The sequence below is a fragment of the Periophthalmus magnuspinnatus genome, chromosome 6 (genome assembly GCF_009829125.3).
Source record: "Periophthalmus magnuspinnatus isolate fPerMag1 chromosome 6, fPerMag1.2.pri, whole genome shotgun sequence".
Classification (NCBI taxonomy): domain Eukaryota; kingdom Metazoa; phylum Chordata; class Actinopteri; order Gobiiformes; family Gobiidae; genus Periophthalmus; species Periophthalmus magnuspinnatus.
In genome coordinates, this window is record NC_047131.1 from 21,746,548 (window position 1) to 21,773,858 (window position 27,311).

Consider the following 27,311-nt stretch of genomic DNA (forward strand, 5'->3'; position numbering starts at 1 on the left):
ACATTACTGAACTGGACTGAAAAGTACTGTTTCAAGTAAGTATTTTTTCTTACAGTTGGAGAGCAGCTGTTATTATGATGCCATCCTGCCTAAAGGTTTTGAGCTGAAATCCCGGCTTTGAGCAAATGAAAAAAATGAGTCACTTGCGTTGACCAAAAATCAGCACTATTCTTTAACAAGATGGCTGCGTTTGAGTCTTGAATAGTTCTACTTTGGTGCATTTGAAGTAGCTCTTACCAGACAGCGCTCTGATTTGTGTTTTTCAGACCTGGATTTCTTCTCATCAGAGGAGAGAGAGTCTGTGCATGTGAAAGAGGGCCAGGGAGCTGTGCTGCTGTGTGCCCCTCCTCCACATTATCCAGGTAACCACATTATGTCACTGAAGTACTGCGACGTGATGGTAGACAACACCCTAACATCACAAAGATGGATCGTACAATAACAGCTTTGTACTGGTTTTATCTTTTGAAGTATTCTTTAGACATTTAAAAGACACTCTCTTTGTTCACTCATATAGGACTTCATGGTAAAATAGGCCATGTGTGATAGCGACAGGAGAGGGATGACACAATATCAAATCTGAGTGTTACCATCATTATAAAAAAGAAACAAAGAGATGATTTACACTTCTTCAAAAAGTAAATGTAACTGAGTACTTCCCACTTTTTGACCTAAATAAGCATGACGATCGATAAACCGAATGGGCTCAACATCCCTATACTGCAGCATGTGAAAAAGGGATATTTGTGTTCACTGTGGCAGATATTAGCCTTTCTTTTGTCTAAAGCAGTAGTTATCGTAGCTCAGAGCTCTAACCTCTTTGGGGCTTCTCTGAACTCATTTACAGTAATAATGAAATGAGCCGAAGCCGTATCCCCTGTCGTCTCAGAGTGGGGCTTCATAGTGTTCTCAGAGGTATAGGAATAATGACTTGACTATCACATTACTATCGTTTAGGCCGAGATTTAGGCTGCTTTATTGAGAACATAATAGAAGGAAATATTGCTGCTCGTAACTGAGTAATAATGTTTTCCAAGATGCGTAATAGGGCTGATCCATTTTCACAAGATCACGTTTGCGATTAGATTTGCAATTTATGTTTTAATAGTAGAATTGTGTCCAAGAATCCCATGCTTCTCAGAATAGGATTGTCGATGTCTAAACTAAAATGTTTGGGTTAGGGTTGTTGTTTGTAGAGAAAACTATTCACGATTAAACAAAGCAGAAATTTGAATGCTTGCAAATAATGACTTAAAGACCGCGTGACTTTTTTGTATGTATTTGAACACATTTTGTCTGGCTCCAGTACAAATATAGTGATGCAATGACACATTTTGAAGTGCGATATATTGCTATTGACTGTGGGACTAATAAAGGCATATCTTATCTTATCTTATCTTAAATATGGACGATAAACGATAATATTGAAACCAAACTATAAAGCATAATTATCCCACACACAAAAAATTCTAAATGTACAATATTTTAAAAAACATGAGCTGAAATAACTAAATAACAGAATGGAAGACTTAACTAATCAGTTTGCATCTATAACAAATGATAGAAGTTATTTATTCAACCTTCTACATCTCAAATTTGATCATATTGCAAAAAAGCGTATTATTGTTTGATAATCAGGACGTACATGTTAGCATGCTAATTGTTGTTGGCTTTAGCATAACTGCAAACCTCTGCTATAGTTGTAAAAAGAGCTTATAAAGTAATTCTAGCAAAAAGTTAGGATGCTCTAATTGGGTAAGGTAAGTGTGGAATAACTTGGACCACTGCAATGTTTAAAATGAACCCATTCTGGGGGGTTTTTCATGTTTATGTGACAGAAGAAATCAGGTAGAGCAGCTTTACATATATTATAAAATTAACATTCACTTTGATTTGTCCAATCAAACATTAGTAATACTTCACAGCCAGAATCACAGTCTGAAAGGTCAATAGATACTTGAATAAAAACGCCCACGTGGCTCAGAGTAATTGTGCTATTTTGGTTCTGCGTCACCCTCTGCACTGTAGCTATCTCTCTGAGCTCTTTGACGGACAGCTTTTGTTTTATTTGTTCTCTCTTTCTTATATTCTCTTTAGCCGAGCTGTCATTCCGATGGATCCTCAACGAGTTCCCCACCTTCATCCCACTGGACAAGAGACGTTTTGTCTCCCAGATAACAGGCAACCTTTACATCTCTAAAGTGGACGCGTCGGACAGCGGCAACTATTCCTGTATTGCTTCAAGCCCTTCCATTTCAAAGAGCGTCTTCTCCAACTATATTCCCCTGGTGCCCATAGCTGAGCGTTAGTAGCCCACCTTCTGCATTTCAGTCTCTTTTCTGACCTTTACAAATAATGCAGTCATTTCATCAGTTATACATGTGGGTATAAATAACAATAGTCTGGTTTTATTGCAGGTCCCATCAGGAAGTATCCCGCTGATCTCAAAGTCAAATTTCCAGACACCACAGCGATGGTGGGACAAAATATTACCCTGGAATGCTTTGCTTTGGGAAAGTAAGTTTGTCTGATCTTCTGGAGGTGTCACAGTAAATCAACGGCCTCTTATGGCTCTCTTAAAGATGACCTATTGTGCTTGTGTCTGTTGTATAGTTATAATCCATGACACTTGTGGATCATTATGTTATAACTGCAAAAGAAACAGGTCCGCTGACTTCTGTGTTAGAAAACTGGGGTGCCCAATGGGAGCGGATGTTGCTGTAATCACAACAAACAGCCGTGTAGCTGTCAGCCCCTCCTATGGATAGCTGCAGATCACATTAGCGAATAGTGGATTTTTTTTTCATTTTTCCTAAAATGACCATGCGACACTGCAGAATTCACTGTGTATCGCCAATTAAGAAATTCAAATCAAAGAATGAAGTAAGTACGTCACAGTGGGCACATACCAGTGGCAGTAAAAACAGGGGTTGATTGGCAACACGGCGTCTTGAAAATAAGCCATTAAAGATTGCTCAAACATGCACAAATCACTCTAAATATAACTTTGAGAGGGCAAATGAGCAGGAGAAACAACTATAACATGGTCGAAAGCTCTGAAAAGTTGATTTTGCAGAATAGGTCTGCTTTAAAATGAGATGACATATCTCTTTTTTCTTTAGTATCTAGGTTGTGATCTCTTAGAGTAGATGAGAAGTTTTCTACACTATGCACTATAAAAATACCACCTTGCCAAAGCCCAATCTCATCTGATCTTGGAAGCTAAGTAGGGCAGCAGTTTCTCTTGAGCTCTTGTGTCCTTAGGCAAGGCTCTTCTTGTCTAGTCTGAATGCGTAATGTGAATGGTTGGTGGTGGTGGGAGGGGGAGATGGCGAGCATTGCCAGCCTCACTTTTGTCAGTCTACTGCACGGCAACTGTGGCTACAATAATAAATGAATAGTTCTCAACATTGTAAAGTGACAGCATTTATATTACTAATGCATTAATATTACTATTAAAACATTGTTGTGTCTGTCAAATTGTCTTATAAATTGTATGTGAAAACCAAATGCAGGTACTAAACAGAAAGAGGATAACCAACACTAAGCATGCATTGATTAAAAACATGTTAAACTGACTGAGCTGGAACTAATTTCCTGAGTATCACTACAACAAGCTGTACTGAAATTTTAAAACAACTGTCCAATTATATTTCCAAAATGCTGCATGCTTGTCAAGAGATTTTTGCACATAATTCATCTCCCTCCTTCTCTCCGTACTTCACAGCCCTGTCCCTGAAATCCGCTGGAAGAAGTTAGATGGACCCCTGCCGGCCCATCACGAGGTGCGCATGGCAGGGGCTCACTTGCATCTCAATAACATACAAATCGAGGATGCTGGTACATACATGTGTGAAGCAATCAACTCTAAAGGAAAGGACCACCATTCTGCGGAGCTGTCAGTTGAAGGTAAAATAAAACATTTTGTAATTCATAAGTTTCACTTTCCTTAAAGGTGACATTTTGAGAACTTTTCTACCTTTCAAAAGATACAGTATTTTGTAGTAGTTGACTAAAGACATGTCGATCATTATTTAGATGAAAAAGGGGGTGTGGCAAAAGCTCTCAAAACTCTCACAACACTACAACTGTACATGAGAAAAAAAGTACAAGGAAACAATGCATTTATATAAAGACAATTCACCTTTTAGCATATATAGTAATTACCAAAAAATACCAAATATTCAGCTAACACAATTGCTAACTTCTCCTTTCTGCTGTTGTCCCATATAAATCCTTATAAACAAAACAAAACGATTAGCCGATTTCCACAAATTTTGGTTGACACCATCAACTGTTTAATTGACTAAATGACCTAAATTGTTAACTGTTGTAGCAAAAGTCATAATTTTTCATCTTTTTGAAACCCATGGATAGGTGAAGCAGGTTATTTCTTTGCCATGGCAACAGTGGGTGAATATTATGCTTTGAGTTAATGTGGGAAAAGTAGGTCAGTCTTCATAACACATGTTGAAGTATCATGTATTGATTCAGTAAATATACCGATAAACAGTAAGATTCAACATAATTTTATGCCACTGGAGGATAATGCCAATACACCCCTTTATAAATGAACCACACTGAGTTATGCTTGATCTTGTATCTCATTAGTACTTTGGATATATTTCTTGAGCTCAGTGGTGGATGTAGTACTCAGTTTTGTTACTTAGGTAAAAGTACATATACAGGTAAAAAGTTAGGTTAAAGTTAGGTTAAAAGTATCACATGAAAAAATCGCCTTAAGTAAAAGTATTTAAGTACCCGTTTAAAAATGTTTTTAAGAGAAGAGTTGCATTTATTTTTGTTTGCTCAAAGCCAAACCTTGAACTCGAAAACTTTAGTCAGGATGTTACCACAAACATGTTAAAAATAACCCCTCCAATCATATGAAAAGTACTTTTTACTTTTCAGTCGAGTTAAAAAATATAAAGAAGAAAGCACAGATACCTGCTCTCAAATGTAGTGAAGTAAAAGCAAAAAGTATCTACTGTAAAATCTACTTAAGTAAAAATACCTAAATTCTACTTAAGTACACTACTTTACTATGTGTACTCCGTTACCTTCCACCACTTCTTGAGCTGTGAAAAACAACTTTATGTATTAACTATGATACTGCACTGTTTTTGCCTCAGCTGTCCCTCAGTGGGTGGAGCATATTACCAACATCGAAAAAGGCCTTGGCAGTGAACACTCCATGTCTTGTTCAGCCAGCGGCAAACCCAAACCCCACATCCAATGGCTCAAAAACGGACAACCGGTAATTTTTCCCCAATCCATAAATCTTTATTGTCACAATCTTGGTTCTGCGGTACAGTATTAGGCAGCCATCAGCAGCTTTATATAGTGTTGTGCCGCGGTGCTGACAGGATCCTGGCACTGAGAGTACTGTGTCAGGAAATAGTACCTGTTGTTATTGAGTGGGAGCCAGCTTGCATTGTGTAGCTTCCTATATTAACAAGAAATACCCAAGAGAGAAGCTGTAATGACAATAGACTGCTGCTCTGTTTGACTTATGCTAAATACATCATTATACATTTAGCATGTCGTCTCGCAGACTCGCTAATTGTCACCTTCGTTTGGGTAGATGTCAGATTTTATAATTGGGGGAGCTGTAATCCCAGGTGATAATATGTATTTGTGCCTACAGTTTGTGAGAACCGACATGTCGTTTAGCGAGTTGGCATTTGAAGATGGGGGGATGTACCAGTGCGTGGCAGAAAACCGGCATGGGGTCATCTACGCCAATGCAGAGCTGCGTGTGTTTGGTGAGTCACTACCCCAGGACACTGAAAAGCCCATTCTGCTGCTTAGTCATAAGGATATAGGGAGTGTACAAGTGATCAAATGCTATAAAAACCACATTTACTGGTTGAAAACTTGATTGCACTTGCCTGTCTCCATGGAGATGTTGATGTTTTGCCTGAAATCCTCCAGTATGGCATTAATTATATCTACCATATAATCATATCTATGGGGTTCATATCTATGCATGCTTACTGTGTGTGGGGTCGCCTCTCCACAGATCTGATCTTGTAGCTTGTCTTGGTGGTGCCCAGTGCTTGTCTCCATGGAGATAGGTTTAAAGCCATACTGTGGGACATTCTAGAGAAGACAAGCAGGTGGTGGATGCTCCATCAGAAAACTTCTATTCATGCTATGTGTATTCCAAAGTGTGTATGTAATGTTTTTGTTTAAAAGTAGGGATATCTTGTTGCTGTTGTTGTTATGAAGCATTGCATACGCCAAATCATGAAATTATCAGTACCTTATATGGCATCAGATTGTGAGGGACCGTGATGTTCAGTCCTAGAGCAAACCAGTAAGTCTAAGATAAAAACTGACAAAACGCATTTTGTCAGTTGAGGGTAATCATAAAATGATATTGTATTTGAAATGGCCTTAATGTATTCACATGTGGAATGAGCATGTCCTCGCTCACTGTCTCGCTCCTGATTTCTAACACATTTGTTTCTCAGCCTGTGCACCCACATTTGAGCACAGCCCTGTGAGGAGGGTGCTGGCTGCTCGAAATGGCCGTGTGGTGATTGAGTGTCGACCTAGAGCTGCCCCCGAGCCCACCATCTCCTGGAGCAAAGATACTGAGCTGCTTTTCAACTCCACCAGGTGAGGAGTCACAACATAGTGTACACGGTGATGTATTTATGACTTTAACCAGCCTTTAACAGGAATCAAGGTCGGGTCAGCCTGGTTTAAGCCATGGGTTTAGCAGGGTTGGAGGAGTGGTGTGATTGATGACCACAATCCATTAAGATGCTTTGCTGCAACGAAAACAACTAAACTAGAACCAGCAGCTTGTTTAATTCAAAACAGCATATCAAGAATTTCCATAAATGTATTTTAGCTCATACAGAATGTTTACATATTTAGCTGTGTATATAGTGAAACAGTTGCACATTTTGCTAGTTTGCTGTCTTGATAAAGCCTCACTTTGTAACTTTTCTGGTGAAGGGTTCATTCATGGTCAAGGAGATGGTCAAATGTTTCAAATATCTGACCTCATGGGGATTATTTCTATGTTTATATCATCTATACTGAAAAATATTTGTGTCTGTGGACCTATTTCTCCAAATCTTCTCACTTATTCAAGATTTGATGGGATTAGATAACATTTCCCCCTCCTAATCCGCTACATATGCCATCAGTGTTTTTCCTGTTTTAATCTCTGCTTTCCCTGCCGTTGTGGTTAACATTAGACCCTGCTTTAATCTTATCAAAAATAAACTATGTGCATGTGAACTGCCCCCTCCTTGTGCTCCTTGCTGACAAAACAAGTCTAATCTCTGAGACCCCCAACATGCTCCTGCCCTCCCCATTCCCCAGTCGCCCCGGCCAGGCACTGTGAGGGTAGTACCGGCCAAGTGCAGCTACTGTATATTTTGTCACACATGCATTTAGAACATGTAAGAAAATTGAATCGTGTGTATTCCCTTTTAGTGTGGTGTAGTGTTGTGTAACATCTTGTTGAGTACATTGGAGTTCAACATTTAAGCCTATTTTCTCTTAAAAAGCAAAACATCCAATGATAAACTGAACAGTGGATACAAACCCTCTTTAAGTAAAAAGTCTATAAATGAATATACATTTGAAGTAGTAATTATTTAGATATTAATTACTCATATTCTCAGCTTTTATTACTTGTAGACTGTACAGTGAGAAGTTGTTTTTTTTACACTGTTTAATATATATTTCTCAAATAGGAGTCAACATATTATGTCTGATAACTATTCTGTACAATTACAGATGTACTCAAGTGTGCATAAATGTAACTAAGTAGGACTACTACTATCTCTAATTTTCTTCCAAAAATATTTTCAAGTGTCTTTGTAAATATTCTCCACCTACACAGTCAAATCCTTGACTAATAGTGTTACACTGATATCCAGCACCGAGGAGCACAGAGTTTCACACATTTCTTTCATCATGCTCATATCCAGTGAATTACACAGGCTGCACTTTTGACCCTCATACACTGTTTAATATTTGATATCTTTTGGATCTGCAGTTGAGTGTGTAAAGAGTTCATTTTTCTGCAGGGTTTTCATATGGGAGGACGGGAGCCTGGAAATACTCAACGTAACACGGGCAGATGAGGGACGTTACACCTGCTTTGCTGAAAATGACCGGGGCAAAGCCAACAACACCGGCTCACTCCTAGTTACTGGTGAGTTTAACACAAAATGGTCAATAATAAAACAATGGTTGCACTTTGCAGAATCTCTTTGGTGCTGTCAGTCAAGAAATTCTTCCAGTTCACAGTCCAATGTAATGCTATGGGTGCGCTCCAGGTTATTCAAGAAGTAGTTGGTAAAAATGGAAGAAAACGAAGGTTGTATAAAGTGTAAGGGATAGTCCTATTTTGTTTTGGATATAAAGGTGGAGCAGTGCTTATGGATGCAGTCCAGTTTTGGTTGGTTGAATATATCATGGACTTGAAATAATGTTTGAAGTCATTAGACGCAGGGCTGATTTACTGCTGCAGACACCAAAGCTCAACACATCATTAGTGAGAGGGAGTGGTGAGATTAAGTCCAGGACTAACATCTAAATATACATTTATTTGTGCAGTGCCTTCACATTAGCATAATTTTACCCAAATATTAATGCAGTGTGGTTTATATTATTTCAAACGGGTCTGTGCTTCTGTGTTTCCAGCTGCACCCAATACCTCTTGTTTAGTTGTAATTGTTTATATAATACAGTTTAACACATTCAGTATTTAAGACGAGTCATTTTTTTTACTCTTATGAAACCTTAATTAGTGGCGATAGTGTAATTTTAGCTAACATGGGATGCCCAAATAGCATTCAAACGCTTTAATCTAGCTCATGACAAAACCAGATTATTGAATATTTCCACCCATCCATTTGACTGGCTCCACATATTTCCAATGCAGCTCTTTTCTGCCCTCTACTGGACATGAGTAATTACTGTGAATATATAGCCTCGTCAGAGAACTCACCTTATGCAAACCAAATCCTTGCATATTACTCTCTGGTCTAAGTATGTGTATGTTATGTGCTTAGATGCCACAAAGATCACCCTGGCTCCAGCTAAGACAGATGTCAAAGTGGGACAAGACGCCTACATGCAGTGTGCCGCGTCACATGACCCCTCCCTGGACATCACCTTCATCTGGGCTCTGGAGGGGAAGGTGATCGACCTCCACAAGGACAGTCTGCACTATGAGCGCCCCCTGGTGAGACCAAACAGGAATGACTACTATCCTGCTCATGTTTTTACACTGTTTCATAACATGGGAGGTGTTGGCTGTCTTTTCCCTGCAATACTTTTAAAGCAAAGAAACTGTAAAAGCATATGTCAAGACACTAGTTACTTTTACATGGCCAGTAAAAATCAGATAACTAGAATCCTTACCTGACCTTAACCTAATCACATAGCCTGATAACACTAATCGGATGACCCGATAATTAGATGTAATGTTAGTGTGTTTACATGCACAAGCGAAATTGGGTTACATGTGTCAGTTAATCAATGCTGCAGTGGCTGTTGTTTTGGAAGACAAAGTACAGATTTTGTTCATTAGTTGTCCCTTTTTTGCACAATCATAAAGAAATCAGATTACTCCCATCATATGTACAGCAACCCTTAAATTTGTTTACTGAACTACGGTAATCAGATAACGGTCCGATTTTCGGTGTGCGTGTAAACATAGCCCCTGTTCACAAGTTAAGTACACAGTGTCCATAAAGTCTATTTACTTTTTTTTTTTTATTACAAAGGCAATTGATAAGATACCTTAATCAGTCTTGTTCTATTGTACTTGTTGTTTCCAAAGCTTTTTACCTCATTTAATACACCTCTATATGGAAACCATTAGTCGGACGAAGCACATTGAGACAGTAATGGATTATTCGCCATGTTCGCTGTAGCATAGCCTCACCAGTGTTTGCAATCACATCTGTTATTTTTTTGCTTTAGTTCAGTAATGTCCTGTGTCTTTGTGCGATACACGATTTCTTTACCATAGCCTCCGGAGGTGTGATATCTGGTGAACGTGGTCACAGAATTGGTCCATCCCTTCTAATCCAACGCTCTGGAAATGATTGATTGAGGAACTCATGAACATGTAGACCCCAATGTGGTGGGGCACAATCTTGCTGGAAAATGTTGGTTGGTTGAAGGTCAAGGTGGACATTTGCACTAATTGATCTCTTGTAGAAGAAAAATTGACCAAAAATGGACCAAATATGCAATTTTATGTGATTTAAACTTGTATAATCACTGAGTACACTAGAACAAATCTAGTTAATATGTCTTATTAATTGCCTTTGTAATTAAATTTTAAACTTGTAAAAAGACTTTATGGACACTCAGTAGTAATAGCAATTAGCCAGTATTTGTGATCCATATAAAATAATTGCACAAAACACTACTAAAACAGTAAAAAGCCTTGGCTGTTTTTGGCTATTAAACTTTGACACATTTCAATAATGTGATAAAGTGTGTAACATTGAAGTGAATGTGCTGCTAAAAGCGATAACTCTGCCCACTCACTTATACTGTATCCTTTAATAGCAGCCCACGCTCACATCCATTACTGTTGACATGACCCGCTCTGCTCCTCTCTGCTCTGGCCGGAGTACGCTTCGGTTAGCGGTTCTCATTTGTCAATCGGCTCATTGGCCAAACATCACATTATGACTGTGATTAATGGTGTACTATTTTCAAACATGGGACAATCGTTTTCCCCTCATAAAACAGGGTCAGTTTCCTCTTAATTCACATTCCGTGGGGCAAGCAAAACACAACTCCTCACCCGAGTCCGTGTAACCTTACTTTGGACTGTTAGTGGTTTGACCAGAACAATAATGTGACAGAATTTGTTAATGTCAAGGTCCCCCACAAATGCATGAAGTATTTAGACGAGGTGTTTTTGAAGAGATACTAGACACTAAACCTTGGTACTACTACTGCTTTTACATCTTCTAGTTTAACACCAGGTACAACATATAGCACCACTTCACTGGTACTACAACAGCAGCTGTAGCATAGCTGTAGTGTTTCTGAGTATTTTTTGCTCCGGTATTTGTACTTTTACTTAAATAAAAGTATCACACAAAAAAAGTCTACTTAAAGAATGAAAACATGTACTTAAAGAGTAAAAAGTAAGAGTATAAGTGAATTTTGTTGAACAGAAACTATTCAATTGATAGATTTTTTTTCGTCCCTGCTTTTATTTGTATATTTTTGTTTGCTCAAACCATGAGTGTGTTAAAAGTAAACCCTCAGCCTTTTCAACAGGTCTCAAAGAATAATTAAAAAAACACTTTTACTTTTTAGTCCAGTTCAAAAATATAGTGGAGTAGAAAGTACAGATATCTGCTCTCAAATGTAGTGAAGTAAAAGTAAAACAATTGTGAAAATGTACTTTAAAGATGCACTGTGTAACCTTTCTGGTGCAGGGTCTGCCATCTGTTTGCCTTCATGGATATGTTACTGCTTTGCCTTGATTATTCCACAGTATGGAAATAAACTTGGTTATCACAATAAAGACAAGTTAATGGTCAGATGTATAGAAAAGCAAAGCAACCCGTAGAAAGAATTTATGTTTTTCGAGGAATTTTTGCGCTATAAAACACCTGTTTTTGAATAAATGCAAGGCAGATACGTTTAATGCCATACTGTGAAACATTCCTTGCATCTAGAGAAGCCAGTAGTGGACCCGCCACTTTAATAGATACAAAGTGCACCTCTAAAGTACGGATATCTACATTTTTTACTTAAATACAGTACTTTGCTACTTTTTCTTTGTTACGTTCCACCAATGAGTATTTGTGTAGTGAGTAGTCAATGTACATAAAAGTCAGACTTTTTCTTCCTCCACCTCTCATAATAGTGTATGTGTGTATGCAATCACAGTTTAAACAACACAAACGCCAATCATTTTTGCAAACAAATCTGCAAATGAATGTTTTGTGTGCTGTTTTACACAGAATGGCAGCTCTAATGGAGAACTCCTCATCAGAAACGTTCAACTGAAGCACGCTGGGAACTACAGCTGCACCGCTCAGACTCCTGTGGACAACGTGACCGCCTCTGCCCACCTGCTCGTCCGAGGTGAGACACACGTCAGCACCATCACAACGCTTCATTTTATGTGGACCGATCTGTGTGCAAAGGTGTGTAACGTGTACTCACTGACAGATGCCACTGTACCGACTCTAGGGCTTTGACTTGTGCCTAAAGCAGAAACAGCTGTTGTTATTGTATTTCCAATGTGTTAAATTTGATTTGGCATCGCCTTTATCTGTGAATGAGATTTCCATATCTAAATATGTGCTCAGGCAACTCATTTAAATTTACCTTGTAGCAGCTGCGTGCTCAAAGAGATTGTCAGATAAGTGAAGTAAGTGCAGTCATTTGATTTCGTTGTGTGAAATATAAATCTTATCAGGCAAGCAAAGGAACCAGCCCCATACAAAACAAATTATAGTGCACAAATCTGGCTACAATGTTCCAGCAACAAAGTGGAAAATCGTTGTTGGTGGCAGGTAGCTATAGACTCTTCTATACAATATGGCTGTGTGGTGAAGTGCGCACTACGTAATTATGAGTCAAGGGGGCGACCATAGACTGTATAAAGAAGTGGACGAAGGGAATGTGACGTCACCCGGCTAGCAGATATAGGGGCGGATTTCTAGCCAAGTTGCATACTAAAAATTCTGACCGCGAGTATCAAAGCAACCAAAGAGACAATCCAGAGTGAGGGTGTGGAAGGTAACGCCCCTTTTCGCCTGCACCGCTGGTTTAGCGAGGAGCTGGCACTTAGCAACGCTGTCAATCAAGCCTGTTGCTAAGGCTAGTGGGAATGACCTCGGGCAAAGAAGGCATCTGATTTGTCCGTTATTAATGTTCATATCTTGAGTTACAGACACAATAACAAAATAAAAATACCAGGATCATGTAAAGTGGGTCAATACAAACATTTTAATACCAGAATGACAAGGGTCACCACAGCAGTTACAGAGAGAGGGGTGACAGTTTTGTAATAGTGGAGTCAGTGCAGCCGGAAGTGCGCCCAACGTGGCGACTAGCAGGTTAGCTATGTCCATTTATATATACAGTCTGTGGGGGCAGCACCAGTATACACCTAAGCACTCTCACCTTCATTTCTCATGTGCAATTAAATCAAGTGGCTAACATACTCCGCTTAGAGAGACAGCGATGACGTCAACTTCTATATAGAGTCATGAGCACTTACCACTTTACCACTTTGAAGTATAAAACCGACCATGCACAACGATGTACTCATCTTCCGCCAGCGTACATTGCCTCTACCTGTCCATTAGTTTGAGTCCTTACTTGACGTGCTCTAAAAACCCACATCCCCACACTTCCGCAGGGAGCTCTATTTCACTGGCTGTATTTCAGCACTTGGATGATTCACCTGGTTTTGCCCCTAGTTCTTGATGAGTATGAGCTTGCCTTACAGTACACCCCTACACTGCTGAATCCAGTCCACTGTTATTGGTACACAAAGACCCTCTTCACACAGGAACCCAAGACCCCTCTCTAGATGTGTCTGCAGTGACCCCTGCTTTGGCCCGGGTGTGCTGCCTCCACAGTTCTGGTCTTAAAGCGCTTGTTGACAGATTGCCTTGCAGCCTATGGGACGTTACCTTGAGTGTCACCGCAACACACTTCCTCCTAATGGACAACCCTCTGCCAACAGTACAGGAGAGATGAAAGCAGGCGTTTCATGAAGAAGAACAGGAAGAAAATGTAATGAAAGGGCCGGTACACGATGTTAATGTATTTCTGTCCAGATAAATGCTCTTTACATCATGTATTGTATGGTAAACACTACTGAGAACAAAAATGACACTGTAAGAACAACAAAAATGACACTATATCACTACTTCATGTCACTACTTCATTGTATCTCTATGGGGTTGCATTTTACGCTAAAATTAATAAATAATTAAAAATAAGGCAGTGGAGCTGCAGGTGGATGTCACTGACAACATGTTAAAAACTACACAAATAAAATAAGGAACACTTCTGTGTCTAGAAAGAGAAATGCTTGTGTCTCAATGCTAATGCTAATTTTGAGGCATAATACATATTAAAATTATGAAAAAACTGAAGAATTCTATATTTAAAACAATCAAATAGTCTATATTTTAATTAATTTACATTTTAATAAGTTGTTTATTTTATTTTTTACACTTTTAATTAAAGTTAGCATAAGCTTTGAGACACAAGCTAGCTAGCATGCTGCTATGCTCAGAGCCAATTTTTCTGACAAGCTTTGAGACTACGTCCAGAAGAATTGTCAAAAAGACAAACATAAGAGTCACTTTTCAGAACATGTTTGTACAGACCTAAACTACAGGATCAGCAGTTTTTATACAAAAGAAGACAGGAGATTATGTTGTTTGTGGAAGAAATTATGGTACTTCAAAATTGCTGCCATTGTGATTTGCTAATTGTGTCCATTCAAATAGCGATTTTGATTTGATTAATCTTGCGGCCCTACTTGAACCTCAACCAAGACACATTTTAGTACAGCTTGACTGTCCCAATGAAAACTGGCAATGGGATAAGCCAAATATATAAATGAGATATTCATTTTTTTAAATATCATCCACCGCTAGTAGATAAGGTCATCAAGTGTGAAACATAATGGTAGATTGTTGTGCCAACCCTTGAACAGAAGAGCTACATGACAGAGTTTACTTGGACAATAGTGATGAAAGTGCCTACGTTACATGAAGTGTGTGGTTTTGTCATGTCAGCGAGGATGAAATATTGTTTGGGCTCATCGAGGGCAAGCTTTAGGAACGGCCTGCTTTGCCTGTAATCATTTTAGTTGTCTAGGCTTCTTTGGAAAAAGTCAATCCCGTCTGATTTCCGAGACAGAGAGTTGGGACGAAGTCTGCTTTTTCTATTAGGTGTTTTTTATGAGGTAACAGAAGAATCAAAAGGAAAACAGTGCACTGAAATGGCATTAGTATGGCTGTGGTGTAATTTAGGTTTTCAAATACAAAAATGCCTGACTAAAATTTCCCCCATTTAAAAGTGAAGCTGTTTCTGAACCTTTGGGAGTACAAAGAAATGGCTGGACTCTCTGTGGAGCTGAGACTCAGTAGATATTATCTCTGTTCTTCTTTGATTCATACTGACCATAAATGATCACAAGCCATGCGCAGAAGAACACCAGATTTGACATACTGCTTTGATTTTTTGGGTAAATATTGACAGTAAACTGAGCATTTGTTGGGTTCCCTTTCCCTTTTCAAAGCCGAAAACCAACATAGTTAAAAATGAGCTTTAGGGAAAAAATTTAGAAGGAATGCCTATAAAAGGCCTGATAAAATTTTGTTAAACTATATCTTTTTATTTGTGGGTTTGGACAACAGGGAATAAATGGGGGGAAAAAATCCAAAGGGACAATGGGACGATGGTGCTTTTGGTGGTTCTCTCTGTCACAATCATTATCCTGTTGTTTCTGCTGAGCTTGGAAACAATAGTTTAAATTCACATGTTCCATCTGCCCATTTGCAGGTGCCCCAGGAGCTCCTGGAGGAGTCAGAGTGTTGAACAAAACAGAGAAAAGTATGACGCTGCAGTGGAGTAAAGGAGCTGACAACCATAGTCCTATATCAAGATACACCATACAGTACAAGGACCCTTATTCTAAAGTCTGGAAGAATGCCTCCACATGTAAGAATGGATTTTATGTTAATGTTTATGTTGAAATAACAGTAAGTCAAATGTGACATTGTGTCTTTAGCTCCTGCAATTGTGGAGGGGAATTCCGAGTCGGCTTTGGTGATGGATCTGTTTCCCTGGACAGACTACGAGTTCAGGGTGATCGCCACAAACACATTGGGAACAGGAGAACCAAGCAGCCCCTCACCCAGAGACAAGACGTCTGAATCATGTAAGGCATCTGTCAAAGTCTGTTCCATTTGTAACAAGGAATAATTCAACTTCCAAAATATCTGTGGCCTGAATGAACATTTCCAGAGCCAAGAACACGTAGGTGTACCCGGGGTTTAGTTCACCCACAATAGGATTTATTTATTATTATTTAGTTTATTAAACTAAATATTAATTAAAAGCTGAAGGTGCAATATGTACCTTTTCTGGTGAGAAGATCTACCACCTCTTTGTTTCCATAAAGATATTATTGCATGTTACATATTATGTCAATAAACAATTTCTACAATTACAGGTGTTTTGATGGCCCCAAAAAAACTTTGAAATCATTCTTACTCAGATCCACTTATCCTATCTCTAAGTTGACCTGGTGGTGGCACCTGCTTGTCTCCAGGGAGATAGATAATGTAAATCCTGTACTTAACATTCCAAACAAAACAAACACAGCATATGGCATACCCTCCCTTCAAAAAGGTATACTGTACCTTTAATAAAACTACCAAAAACATTTTAATAAGGTCTAATGAAACATGGATACATTTCAACATTGGAAAGGTCATTTGAGTTTGTGTTTGATGCGTGGTGATGCATAAGGCATTTCAACTTTTGTATTTCCGCTGAAAAGCTCAAAACCAGAAACCATGATCCCGCTGACCGCTGTCATTTCGACCAAGTCAGGACACTGCCAAACTAACCACATAATCCTGTACAAAACACACACTTATATGAAAGCTAATACTAAAACACACACTTATATGAAAGCTAATACTAAAATTCACATATAAGAGTTACAGACTTACAATAACGGATAATAATTAGCAAGTGACAGTGAGTTTAAGAAAACAAGAATCACTTTCAAATTTCCATGGTGACAGGGTAGAGGCAGAGAGTGGAGGTGTTGCATTTGGCTCACTGTAGGACACTGATATTGTGTTTGATGAGGAGAAGTGCATTGCTGCCAGGCAGTAGTTGGGCAGAGCCTGTGTGGGTTTGGCAGTGTCAGTGTATTTGACCATGTTGCCCTCTGTCTTCTCTAGTTCCTGTGGTGGCACCCTCAAATGTCACTGGAGGAGGAGGGACCAATGGAGAACTCATCATTACTTGGAAGGTAAGTGAGGATAGCTCAGAATTTGTAAGGATGGGTATGTATGAATTAAAAAATGAAAAATAAACTAAATATGCAAATAAAACTTATATAATATACTATCTAAATTAGTTGAATTTCAGTGTAGAGCCAAAAAGGTCCTGATCTAGTCCTGGTCTAGTCTGGTCTGGTCCTGGTTTAGTCCTGGTTTAGTCCTAGTCTTGTCCTGGTCTAAACCTGGTTTGGTGCCTCTTTTGTCATGGTTTTGATGTGGTTTGTGTGAACACAGCGTAAATGTCTCAAAAGTACACATTCTTATTGAATAATACTGTAAATATTTCTATTGCAATCCATACAAGTTACATTCAGTACACATGTTACATTCAGTACACGTGTTAGATTCAGAACACATGTTACATTAAGTAGACGTGTTACATTCAGTACACGTGTTACTTTCAGTACACGTGTTAGGGAGATCAAACTTCCCTCAAGTACAATCTGGTCAAACCTGGAAATCCCCTGTTATGGGTTTTTCCAATTACAATAACAGTTTGTTGTATTACAAACCAATGCTACCACATGTTTGCAGTATTTTGTGTACTCCACTGTGCTGCCTGTAGGAAATAACATACCTTTGATGATGTCATATTTTGTGGAAGCTCACTCCTCACAAAAATCAGTGACTGTTTTTGAATTATTATCTGTCACGTCTCCACCGTGGTGCATTATGGATGCCCTCTTAAATTCACATTACCTCCACACGGATGAGCTGCGCACTGTCTGGGAAGACGTTAGTCATGTCTAATACAGACAGCGTCGCACAGGTAGCAGGAGAAATGAGGCCTGAAAGCTAGTCCGCACAAACTGTAAAACTACTGTAATAAAAATCTCTTTAGCCAATCTTTCCAATCCGTTATGCTTGGTTATACACCTTATTCGGGACGTTACCGCGGGCGCCGCTATTATCTGTGGACCTTTTCCTGTGATTTTACAAAGGGCCGCTGATGTCAACAGCAAATATGCTACAGTATATACTGACTAGGGAGAAGTATTTGCAGTATGTTTATGTGTTCAAATTGCACATTGTTATCAACTCCAGGAACATTAAAGCCACATTATGTAACTTTTAAACTACAAATAGACCAAAAAATAAAAACATATTTTTTTTGTTATTTTTGTTGTTTTTATTGCTCTGAAAAACATAGAAAAAGTGTGTGTCCTCAGTGACTGGGGTTGCATCTCCACAAATTTGACTCTACGTGGCTTGAAGGAGGGCCTCCTCCTGCTTCTTTCCATGGACATGTTTTGCTTTTGGCTCTAAGTCATCTCCATGGAGAATGTTCTGAAGTATGGTTTTAACTTTCTGTTGCCGTGGAATCAGGCAGGCGATGTGCCGCCTCCAGAAAGTTCCATATTGTACATTTGAGAGAAGACTGAAATATAAACTGAAAAAAACCCACACATTTCAGAACATGTTTGTAGAGGTCTAAAGCAGAGCTTCTCAAACTTTTCAAACCACCTAAGAAAATATTTGGTCTAAAAGAAGAGTAAACTAGGTCGAAACAAGGACTAACCCTATAAATGTGGATCCATGGTCCAAATGAGTCCAAATACTAAAACAACCTGGTTATAACACTTTAAATGGAAAGTGAAGTCAATTTTTACAATTTTAGAAAAGAACTTGCATTATCTTGAATAGAGAAACTAGAATGCCACATAATAACTCTCCTTGACGTTTCCTCAGCCTGTGGAACCTCAGTACTACTTTGGACCAAACTTTGGTTACATCTTGGCCTTTAAAAAGAAGAACACTTATGAATGGAGATACGTGACAGTGGCTGACCCCCAGGCGAGGCGTTACGTTCACAAAGACTCCACCATCCCTCCAATGACAGAGTTTCAGGTCAAAGTCAAAGCGTTCAACAGCAAAGGAGAAGGTCCCTACAGCACCACGGCAACCATCTACTCTGCACAGGAGAGTGAGTAACGAGCCTATTCTGAGTACACTGTCATCACTCAACTAGACCCTATAACATACGGTTTAGTAACTGAAACTAAGGGAGTTTTTGCTCAAGATTATTTTTTACATTTGCACCAGTTAAATTGTTGTAATGTAATTATTTGGGGTCTTCCACCTGTTGGTCTCCGTGGAGATGCAATTGCTTTGGAATGCTATACAGTAAGGCATTAACTTATGGAGTAACTATCTCCATGGAGACAAGCAGGTGGTGGGATCAGGCAAAGTTACAGGTCAGACCTGTGGAGAGGCGACCACATCCACAGTAAGTCTAATGACATACTGCGAAACACTTTTGGTAAGGCAGTATCATACAGATACCTGCTCTCAAATGTAGTGAATTAAAAGTACAAACTATTCACTGTAAAATATACTTAAGTAAAGTACAGATACCTAAACATTTTACAGTACTTGTATTTTGTTACCTTCCACCACTGGATGTAATGATAACATACAAATAGCTGAGGTAGATATTTGTAGCTAGGATTAATTCCACATTTTCATTTGGCACTACTCATCACAGCTCTTCCAATTACAGACACTAAGAGGAAGTGTGCTGTACTTATCTTACTGTAATGTAAAGCCAAAGATCAACCTGCGTTCTTATAATGAGTAATGTTTCCTTCTGTTAAGACATATATCACTGTCAGCTTCTTATCACTACCGCTACCACGCTTTGAGGCCTGTTTTCATGTATAGTGTAGAATTGTATTTCCTCTTGAAATTGAAGCTATCTTCCACTCCTCCTCACAAGGATTATCCAGATTTATGTAGCATGAACCGAGGAGCTGATAATTTGGCCAAGGATGCCGAGTATTTAGCCTAGTTATTAACTGACAGGCAGTTCAGATAACCACAAGCGAACTGGGCATGATGGTGCACCCTGATACCCCATCACCATGGTAACGTCCTGAAGAGATTCTGCCCTTTCAGTGTCAATGGTTTTATCGTCTTTGTGTCCTGCTGGGCACAGACTGCATACTGCTGCTGTGTGCTTTAGTGATAGTAGAATTGCTGGCAGTATGTGCATTTTATTGTGTACGTATACCTTCATGCTTGCATTAACTGTGTTTTTTTGGATGGTAAAACATTTTTCAGTTCTGTTTAGGGACTGAGGGTTGAAGGAGGAATCTGATTTGACTTTTTAAAAAGTGTGTATAAGAGTTGTGACAGTGGTAGCCCTGTCGCAATAATGCATTTTGAACTATGATGTATAGCTGAATAAAATATATAAATTGATAAATTATTATACTGAATGCCATTATGCCACTGACACAAAGCAGGATTTCCTTCAAAAACTATTCTATACGTGTAGTTTTATTAATGAACATGCGCTTGAACACCTAAAGATCCTATATTATGCAAAAATAACTCTTGGGAAGTGTATATCGAGTTGTGTTGTGTGTGAACTCAAATTAAATGTGGAAGGATTGTGCGTTAAACGTTATATGTATAAATGATTATGCCTAGTCATCAGTCATTGTTTCTAATCATTTATCTCAAAATATCAATCTAATCATTTATCCCAAAATGTAATATCTTATTCATTCAGGAGTGGTCCATAAAGAAAAGCTTCCATCTGTCAGTTATTTGAACAATGTTTTTGAAATTGCAACGTTTTGACTGGCATCCAGAAGTCATTTTCAATCTGCAGATACTGGTTTAAAAAGCGAAAATGTCAGTCATAACATCTCAATTTCAAAAACCCTGTTGAGATTACTACCTTTTAAACCTGTTCTGCCATCAAACAACCAATGTTTATCTTTTTTTTTTTTGTATTAAAAGGGCTCTTGGTAGTTGAGAAGTGGGATTGTGTTGAGTTGTTTCTTGAGTCTTCAAACACAGTATTATGTGTCAATAGAGAATGTGTAAATAGAGACACAGACTGTAGAATGTGTTTGGTCTTTAAAGATAACGCTCAGTTTTCTCTGTTTTCTCAGTTCCGTCAAAAGCTCCACAAATAATAAGTGGAAAAGCTCTGTCTGCCTCCACTGCCATTTTCTGGTGGTTGCCCCTCAATCAGAGCAGTATAGATGGGTACCAGGTGAGTAATAGTGGAAAAATTCCAACTAAAGTGTCATTGTTTTGGCTTTAACCCCTGTGCTCTGTTGTAGGTGAGGTTCTGGCGGACTCACAGAGACCCAGAGGAACGAGAACATAAAGTGGTGGTGTCCCATAAAGAGAACCACACCCGGCTGGATGGGCTCAAACCAGACTCTCACTACTTTATAGAAATCCGAGGATACAACTCAGCAGGATACGGCCCACCCAGTGACCCCCTGCAGATCCACACCAAAAAATCACGTAAGACTCTGTTAGCAAAGGGGTTTTGGTAACACTAAACCTGGCTCATTCTTAATAAACTGTTACTAAATAGTGTAGTTATTATAAAGTACAACCTAGTTTTTATTTCTGTTACTACTATTTTGCAATTGTGAAATCACCAGCACGATGTCAGAGCCGCACTTTTGCAAACTTAAAAATGTGGCAAACTTCCAAGGAGATGTAGATCTTTTCAGAGGTTAAAAGTTGATTGGGAAGATGTTTCCATAGTTACAGCTGGACAGATTTCTTTGGTCATGCCAGTATTAGTTCAGGCCACTGTACATTCTTTGACTGTTTTATTTCATTTTATTTGCATTGCGCATTAATCAATACCAAAATGAATCAATACCAATCAATGTAAATGTGTCTATCAAAACCACTTTCCTATTGAGAGACAGTCAAAGTCAAGTCTAACTAACACTATTTGACTAACTTAGTTCTGGTGGAATATAGTAAAAGTAGTAAAGTACTATACTCGGACTGTAATGGATACTTTTTACTTTTACTTCACTACCTTTAAGTGCAGGTACCTGTACTTTCTACTCCACTATAATTTTTTACTGGACTGAAAAGGCTGAGGGTTTGTTTTTATCAGCTTCATAATTTGTGCAAACAAAAATGTACAAATAAAACCAGCTACAAAAAACAATCAATTCAGCTGTTTCTGTTCAACAAAAATCATTATGCATACTAACACTATATTTGAAGCTGTATTATAGCTGCAAAAAATACTTTTACTTTTTACTCTTTTATGCTTTTACATAAGTAGATTTTTTTTCATGTGATACTTTTTTTGCTCCAGCATCTGTGCTTTAATTAACAAAATTACTTCTTCCACCACTGGTTCTAATTCTGTTTGTCCTAACTGCTCCCTTTTCCAGCTCCTAAACAAGCCCCCAAAGTCACAAAGAAGTTTAACAGGGGAATGGTGAATATTTCCTGGGAGGGCGTGAAACCTCAGGGAAATGAAGCTCCGGTGAAGGAATACAGAGTAAGTCCATTTTCAAAGTTTAGTTTTGATTTATAGAAGTTACATCATAATTTTCTCACAGTCAGTTATGTGTTTTGTCCTGGTTGTTGTAGGTTTTATATAGAAAAGTTGGCCACTCTTCAGGATCTCTTTTCACGACCCACAAGCTCTACATCGACCTGCCAGTGTTCACTGATGGGAAGTACGTGGTGGAGGTCCGAGCGCACTCAGAAGGAGGGGATGGACCCGTGGGACAAATAGAAATCCTAAGTATGTTTTTTTATCAATTACCAAAATAATTTTGTTATATCTTATCTACAGGGTATGACCATTGTAGAAATAATTAACTTAACGTCCAATGAGGTTCATCTGATTCTTTTATCAGACTAAGGTTTAGTTTGACTCCTCATAGTGGACTTCTTCAGAGTGGTTGCGTGACAGGGAGGGCATTCAGTACACGGAAAAAGGAACATAGATCCAAGTGTGAGAAGGAAACAATGAAGTTGTACACACGAGCTACAAAACACAAAGCAGAATAGGAGCAACTCAAATCGGCCATTTCTGATCATTGTAAAAGAGATAACAACATTATGGACTGGGACGGAGTAAACATCATACTGACAGAGGACAATAAACTTTGTCACTCAATTAAGGAGGCAATCGGAATACTGTGACTTTAACCTAGGACGAGGAGTCTTTTCGCTCTCACACACCTGGAATACTGTCCAGAAGAAGTCAGACTGCAGATGATGCTGTCGTCCTGCCTTCTCCGGTAGAAAGACACCGCTAAAACCTGTTCAAATCAGCTGACTGGACACGTTACAGCAACATCACATGACCATTTTGAGGAATACCACTAGAGAGCATTCAAAACGGTCAGGTATAAAAACAAACTAAACCTTGGTCTGAAAAACGAGGCCTAGAGGAGGACCAAAACAAGGGACATGTATGGATAGTATAGAGAACAAAACACATATCTCTAACACTAAACCATAACTTGAAATTCTGCTTTGGCATTATCATTTGAGATTCCTGTGGTCTCCTGTCACACTTAGCTGTCTCTTCAAGTCTCATGTTTCTGCAGTACAGAGCTGAGAGCAGAGGCTTTACCATGCCTGACTAAAGCTTTGATAGGCTGTTCACTGCTCCTATCCTTCACAGTACTGGGAGAGTGACAGTTATAACGGCCAGCTGGGTGGATCCTTAAACCTCTGTAATTGATCTCGATGTAGAGGAAACCCTGTATACGTGCAGTGTGTGTGTGGTTTGGTCTTATCACTCAGAGCAGACCCTCCTGACAGCTTGATTTCACAGAGAATAGAAACCACCAGGGGCTTTGATTGCAGGACACTGACAAATGGGTGGCATTTTCGGTGATTCCATATCAGCTCTACATCTTTCTAATGGAGTTTAGTTTGATTTATGTACGAGTAGACGCTTGAAATTGAAGCAGATACTGGTTTATCGGATTATGATTTTAAAAAGACCAATATTTGCACTTTTTTGGCTATTTGTTATCGGCGTTCAATCTCCAGCTTTGGTCGATATGGTTGTCATGGCGGACCACCTGTTTAAATGAAAGACATAAAGCATTATTTGAATATTTTTGTTCAAAACGGAAACTTCAAACAATGTGTACAGTAGTATAGCATGGTTCTGGATGTCCAAAAATAATTCCCATAATATTGTTCCTTATTATACTGTAATGTTATGTAGAGCAGTGCAATATATAGACAGTTTTTGTTGTAATGACAAATCATATACATTTGACATATTGTCCCAAAAATATTGACAAAGAATAACAGTAATTGGCTAGTTTGGATTTTAAAATACTGCCATTAGCCATGAAAAATCCATTTTGATTTGGTTTTGGTTTGTCAAGCTATGAAAGGTTGGAAGTAGCTATAGTCATAGAAGGATTTGGTGATGGGTATTGTGGTCGCAGTTGCAATTATTAATGGCAGTTATCATTAGTGATTGTAGCACCAGTCATTTCTTTATACTTTACATTTATTTCTAATCATAATGATTGCATCTTTAACACAATATAAGCCAGGTGAAAAGTTATTACTTGATTGTCTATGGACCAAATCTGACCCTGTGAATGCATTTGAAACAGCTATAAAGCCCTCACTTGCTTCCCACTTGTTTTTCTGTTTGTAGGTGGAGGTGCAATGTCCCCCCGGTCCCTCTGCTCCCTCCTCCTGCTCCTGGTGGCTCTGCTCTGCCTGAACCTCTGAATGTAGCACCATCTCTGGACTCATATATCCGTGAAGGACACTCTTTATGCTCAACGTCTTGCAAGGGACTAAGGGACCTCTGCGCAATCCGCTGGTTCTACCTTGTAAACAGGACGTCACCTATACCAACTCTCCTGCCCTCTCTCAAGTGTGCAAAAGACACAGATATGGAACAATATTTAAAATCTCTGGAGGAGGGAGAGGCGACTTTAAATATGCCTTATATCAATGGATGCACTTATCTTTCACATTGACTTGTTCCTGGATGGACCGTGACTGGAGGTTTTTGTGTATTCAAAGACACCTTTTCTTTGCATTCCACTGTATGAGCGAATCAAGGAGCTGTGAAGGATAAGTGTATGACTTTGTAAATTTGTATGTTTTTTTTCAGTGGCATTCTCACACATTCACTTCGTTAATGAGGCACCTGGGTCACAGGTGTACAGCCAAAGCAAATAACAAACTAATATGAATACAAAATATGTTTAAAAGGTTTGGAATGTTTGGGTTATGTATAAGTTTTCAGTCTGCTTCTTCAAATTGGCCTGTAAAATCCATAAATGTCATTGTTATTATGAACTAGCTTTGGTAATACAATAGCTGCACTCTGGAACTTTTGGTGGCCACAGCTACCATCTTATCCCCATGGAAACATTATTGCTTTGTCTGGAATGTTCCATATTAGTATAGTCCTGAGGTTCATTTCGTCTTCCTTTTTTCAAACCAAGGCTTATTAGTTTTCATACCTGGTCATATAATGTTGATCAGACATGTCACAGCAACATCATGTGACCACTCTGAAGTCCACGAGTGTCATGAGCAATACAAACTGTCAGGTATGAAAACAAATACATTTTGGTCTGAAAAAAGAATCTGTTCCATGGTATGGTATTAAACTTATTTTGCATTTATTCATTAACAGATGTTTTTATTGCTCAGAAATGACCCGGAAAACATGTATTCTTACTGTAAGTTGGGTTGCCTCTCCACAGATCTGCACTTTCTTTGGAGGCACGTGCCTCCTTAAAGATAAGTTTAGTACCATACAGTAGAATATTTTGTAACATATGAAGAGTTCAATAGTGAAAGCAAATAGCTACATTTTTAAAAATTGCCAAAAAGTTTATTTTCTTTTTGTTACCATCTTCTAGAGATATTAGCAATGATAATAATGTGTAATGGATTTTATCAAGAAGAGACAGAGTAACATCTTGATAGCAGTAAAATACATCTGGCTTTTGAAAATTGTACTATACTAAGAGTAAACTACAAGTATTTGATCTCATTTTCAAATGGCACTTATCTGATTTTGCAAATGAACTCTTCATATATAACATTTGAATCGAGAAAACCAAGTGGGAAAACCTCCACCAGAAAGGTTACGTAACATGTCTTTCAGACAGAGGCATTGAATATTTGTTGCCAGAAAACTCTGTCGTTTTCTCAACCAGACTTTACTGGGCTTAGTGGAAAACTCCTTCAATATAAAGTGTCCCACTAGTTTGCTTGTTGCTTTGACTGTACGGCCTGGCCCTTAGCTGTACCATTTGGTGCTCCTCATGAATGTTGTCATTTTATTGCATACGTTACCACGTTCATATCATTTCCATTTTCTGTGTGAGAGAACCGCTACTTAGGACACCCATGCCCTGAAGACAATTGTGCAATGTTCGCTTATTCTGTGGCATCTTTATATTTGTATCAAAACAACTTGCCTAGCTCTTTTAACAGCAATCTTGTACATTTGATTTGATGTGAGCTAATGTGAGCAAAGCCATTTGTGTTGGCTCATTCAATGCAAGTTATCATTTTATATTTGTTTTTTCTAACCAGATTTGTTCCCAGTTTATAAGCTGTTTACCATAACAGATATTATATTTCTTTGTCACATGACCCATTGTGGTTGAGAAAAACAATGCTGCGATTCAAATTCATTTCTACATTTGACCGACGCTGGTCACATCTCTCCGTCTCTACAACAAAAGCCACCGCAGAGTGCTTTCCACCAGTTTTCCTCCATGCAACCAATCATTTTGAAATCAGTTGCCAAATGCATGAATGCCTTGACACAGCCGTGGTTCTGAATTTGTAACATGCATGAGACCGGATAAGATGGTCCATTACTCTCTCCAACTGTCATTCTTCAAGCGGCCATCAGAGGAGCAACATCTCTTGTGTGGAGTGACATCCCTTTACAGCAGAAACTCTATAGACTTGAACCTACTGTGCATTAGCTCAACGAGACATCTTCTGTGAGGGGAAAAGCAGACGCGGAGGTCAGGAAGTGAACGCTCCAATTCTAACACTATGACTGGGATTGGAAGCAGTGCTATGTGGCGAAGACCTTACAGGACAAGAACTCAGTGAGGAGTAAGACTGGAAAAGGTACAATAAAAGTGTAGTTAACTATGACGTGTCTTTATTTTGTGTATTTTGTCTGATACTTTTTAAAATTTGTATTGGATGTTGGCTTATGGTGCTGATTATGTTCCCTTTGCACCCCATAAAAGCTGCAGTTTTGGGCTTTCACTGACCCAGTTTGTGGATAGCCACAAATTAGTTTACTTCTGGAACTTTTTTTGAAAATAAAATTTTATAAAACTGAAATAACATAAAACGAAATAGAATTAAATAGAAAAACAGAGGGGACTGAACAGACAAAAGCAAAGATTTAAACACAAAAACTCAAACAAACAAACCAAAATTATGCCATTGCTCGAGAGCCCTTTCCCATAACTTCTGAGATTT

At 38.7% G+C, this 27,311-nt stretch overlaps 1 protein-coding gene across 3 annotated transcripts in view; it reads left to right on the forward strand.

Annotated features, from left to right (window-relative positions):
* LOC117372063 (contactin-1a-like) overlaps positions 1–26,974 on the forward strand; it is an 88,185-nt gene extending 61,211 nt beyond the window's left edge. For all 3 annotated transcript variants that reach the window (XM_033967791.2, XM_055222504.1, XM_055222505.1), the window contains 19 exons: positions 267–362; positions 2,098–2,304; positions 2,418–2,517; positions 3,728–3,909; positions 5,133–5,257; positions 5,648–5,765; positions 6,477–6,624; positions 8,055–8,182; positions 9,045–9,217; positions 11,976–12,099; positions 15,550–15,708; positions 15,779–15,928; positions 16,965–17,035; positions 18,756–18,990; positions 20,969–21,072; positions 21,143–21,332; positions 22,235–22,344; positions 22,437–22,593; positions 24,487–26,974. In XM_033967791.2, the coding sequence (XP_033823682.1) occupies positions 267–362; positions 2,098–2,304; positions 2,418–2,517; positions 3,728–3,909; positions 5,133–5,257; positions 5,648–5,765; positions 6,477–6,624; positions 8,055–8,182; positions 9,045–9,217; positions 11,976–12,099; positions 15,550–15,708; positions 15,779–15,928; positions 16,965–17,035; positions 18,756–18,990; positions 20,969–21,072; positions 21,143–21,332; positions 22,235–22,344; positions 22,437–22,593; positions 24,487–24,563 (2,654 nt within the window). In that variant the 3' untranslated portion in view covers positions 24,564–26,974. The remainder of the gene's footprint in view (positions 1–266; positions 363–2,097; positions 2,305–2,417; positions 2,518–3,727; positions 3,910–5,132; positions 5,258–5,647; positions 5,766–6,476; positions 6,625–8,054; positions 8,183–9,044; positions 9,218–11,975; positions 12,100–15,549; positions 15,709–15,778; positions 15,929–16,964; positions 17,036–18,755; positions 18,991–20,968; positions 21,073–21,142; positions 21,333–22,234; positions 22,345–22,436; positions 22,594–24,486) is intronic.
* The last annotated feature ends 337 nt before the right edge of the window (positions 26,975–27,311 follow it).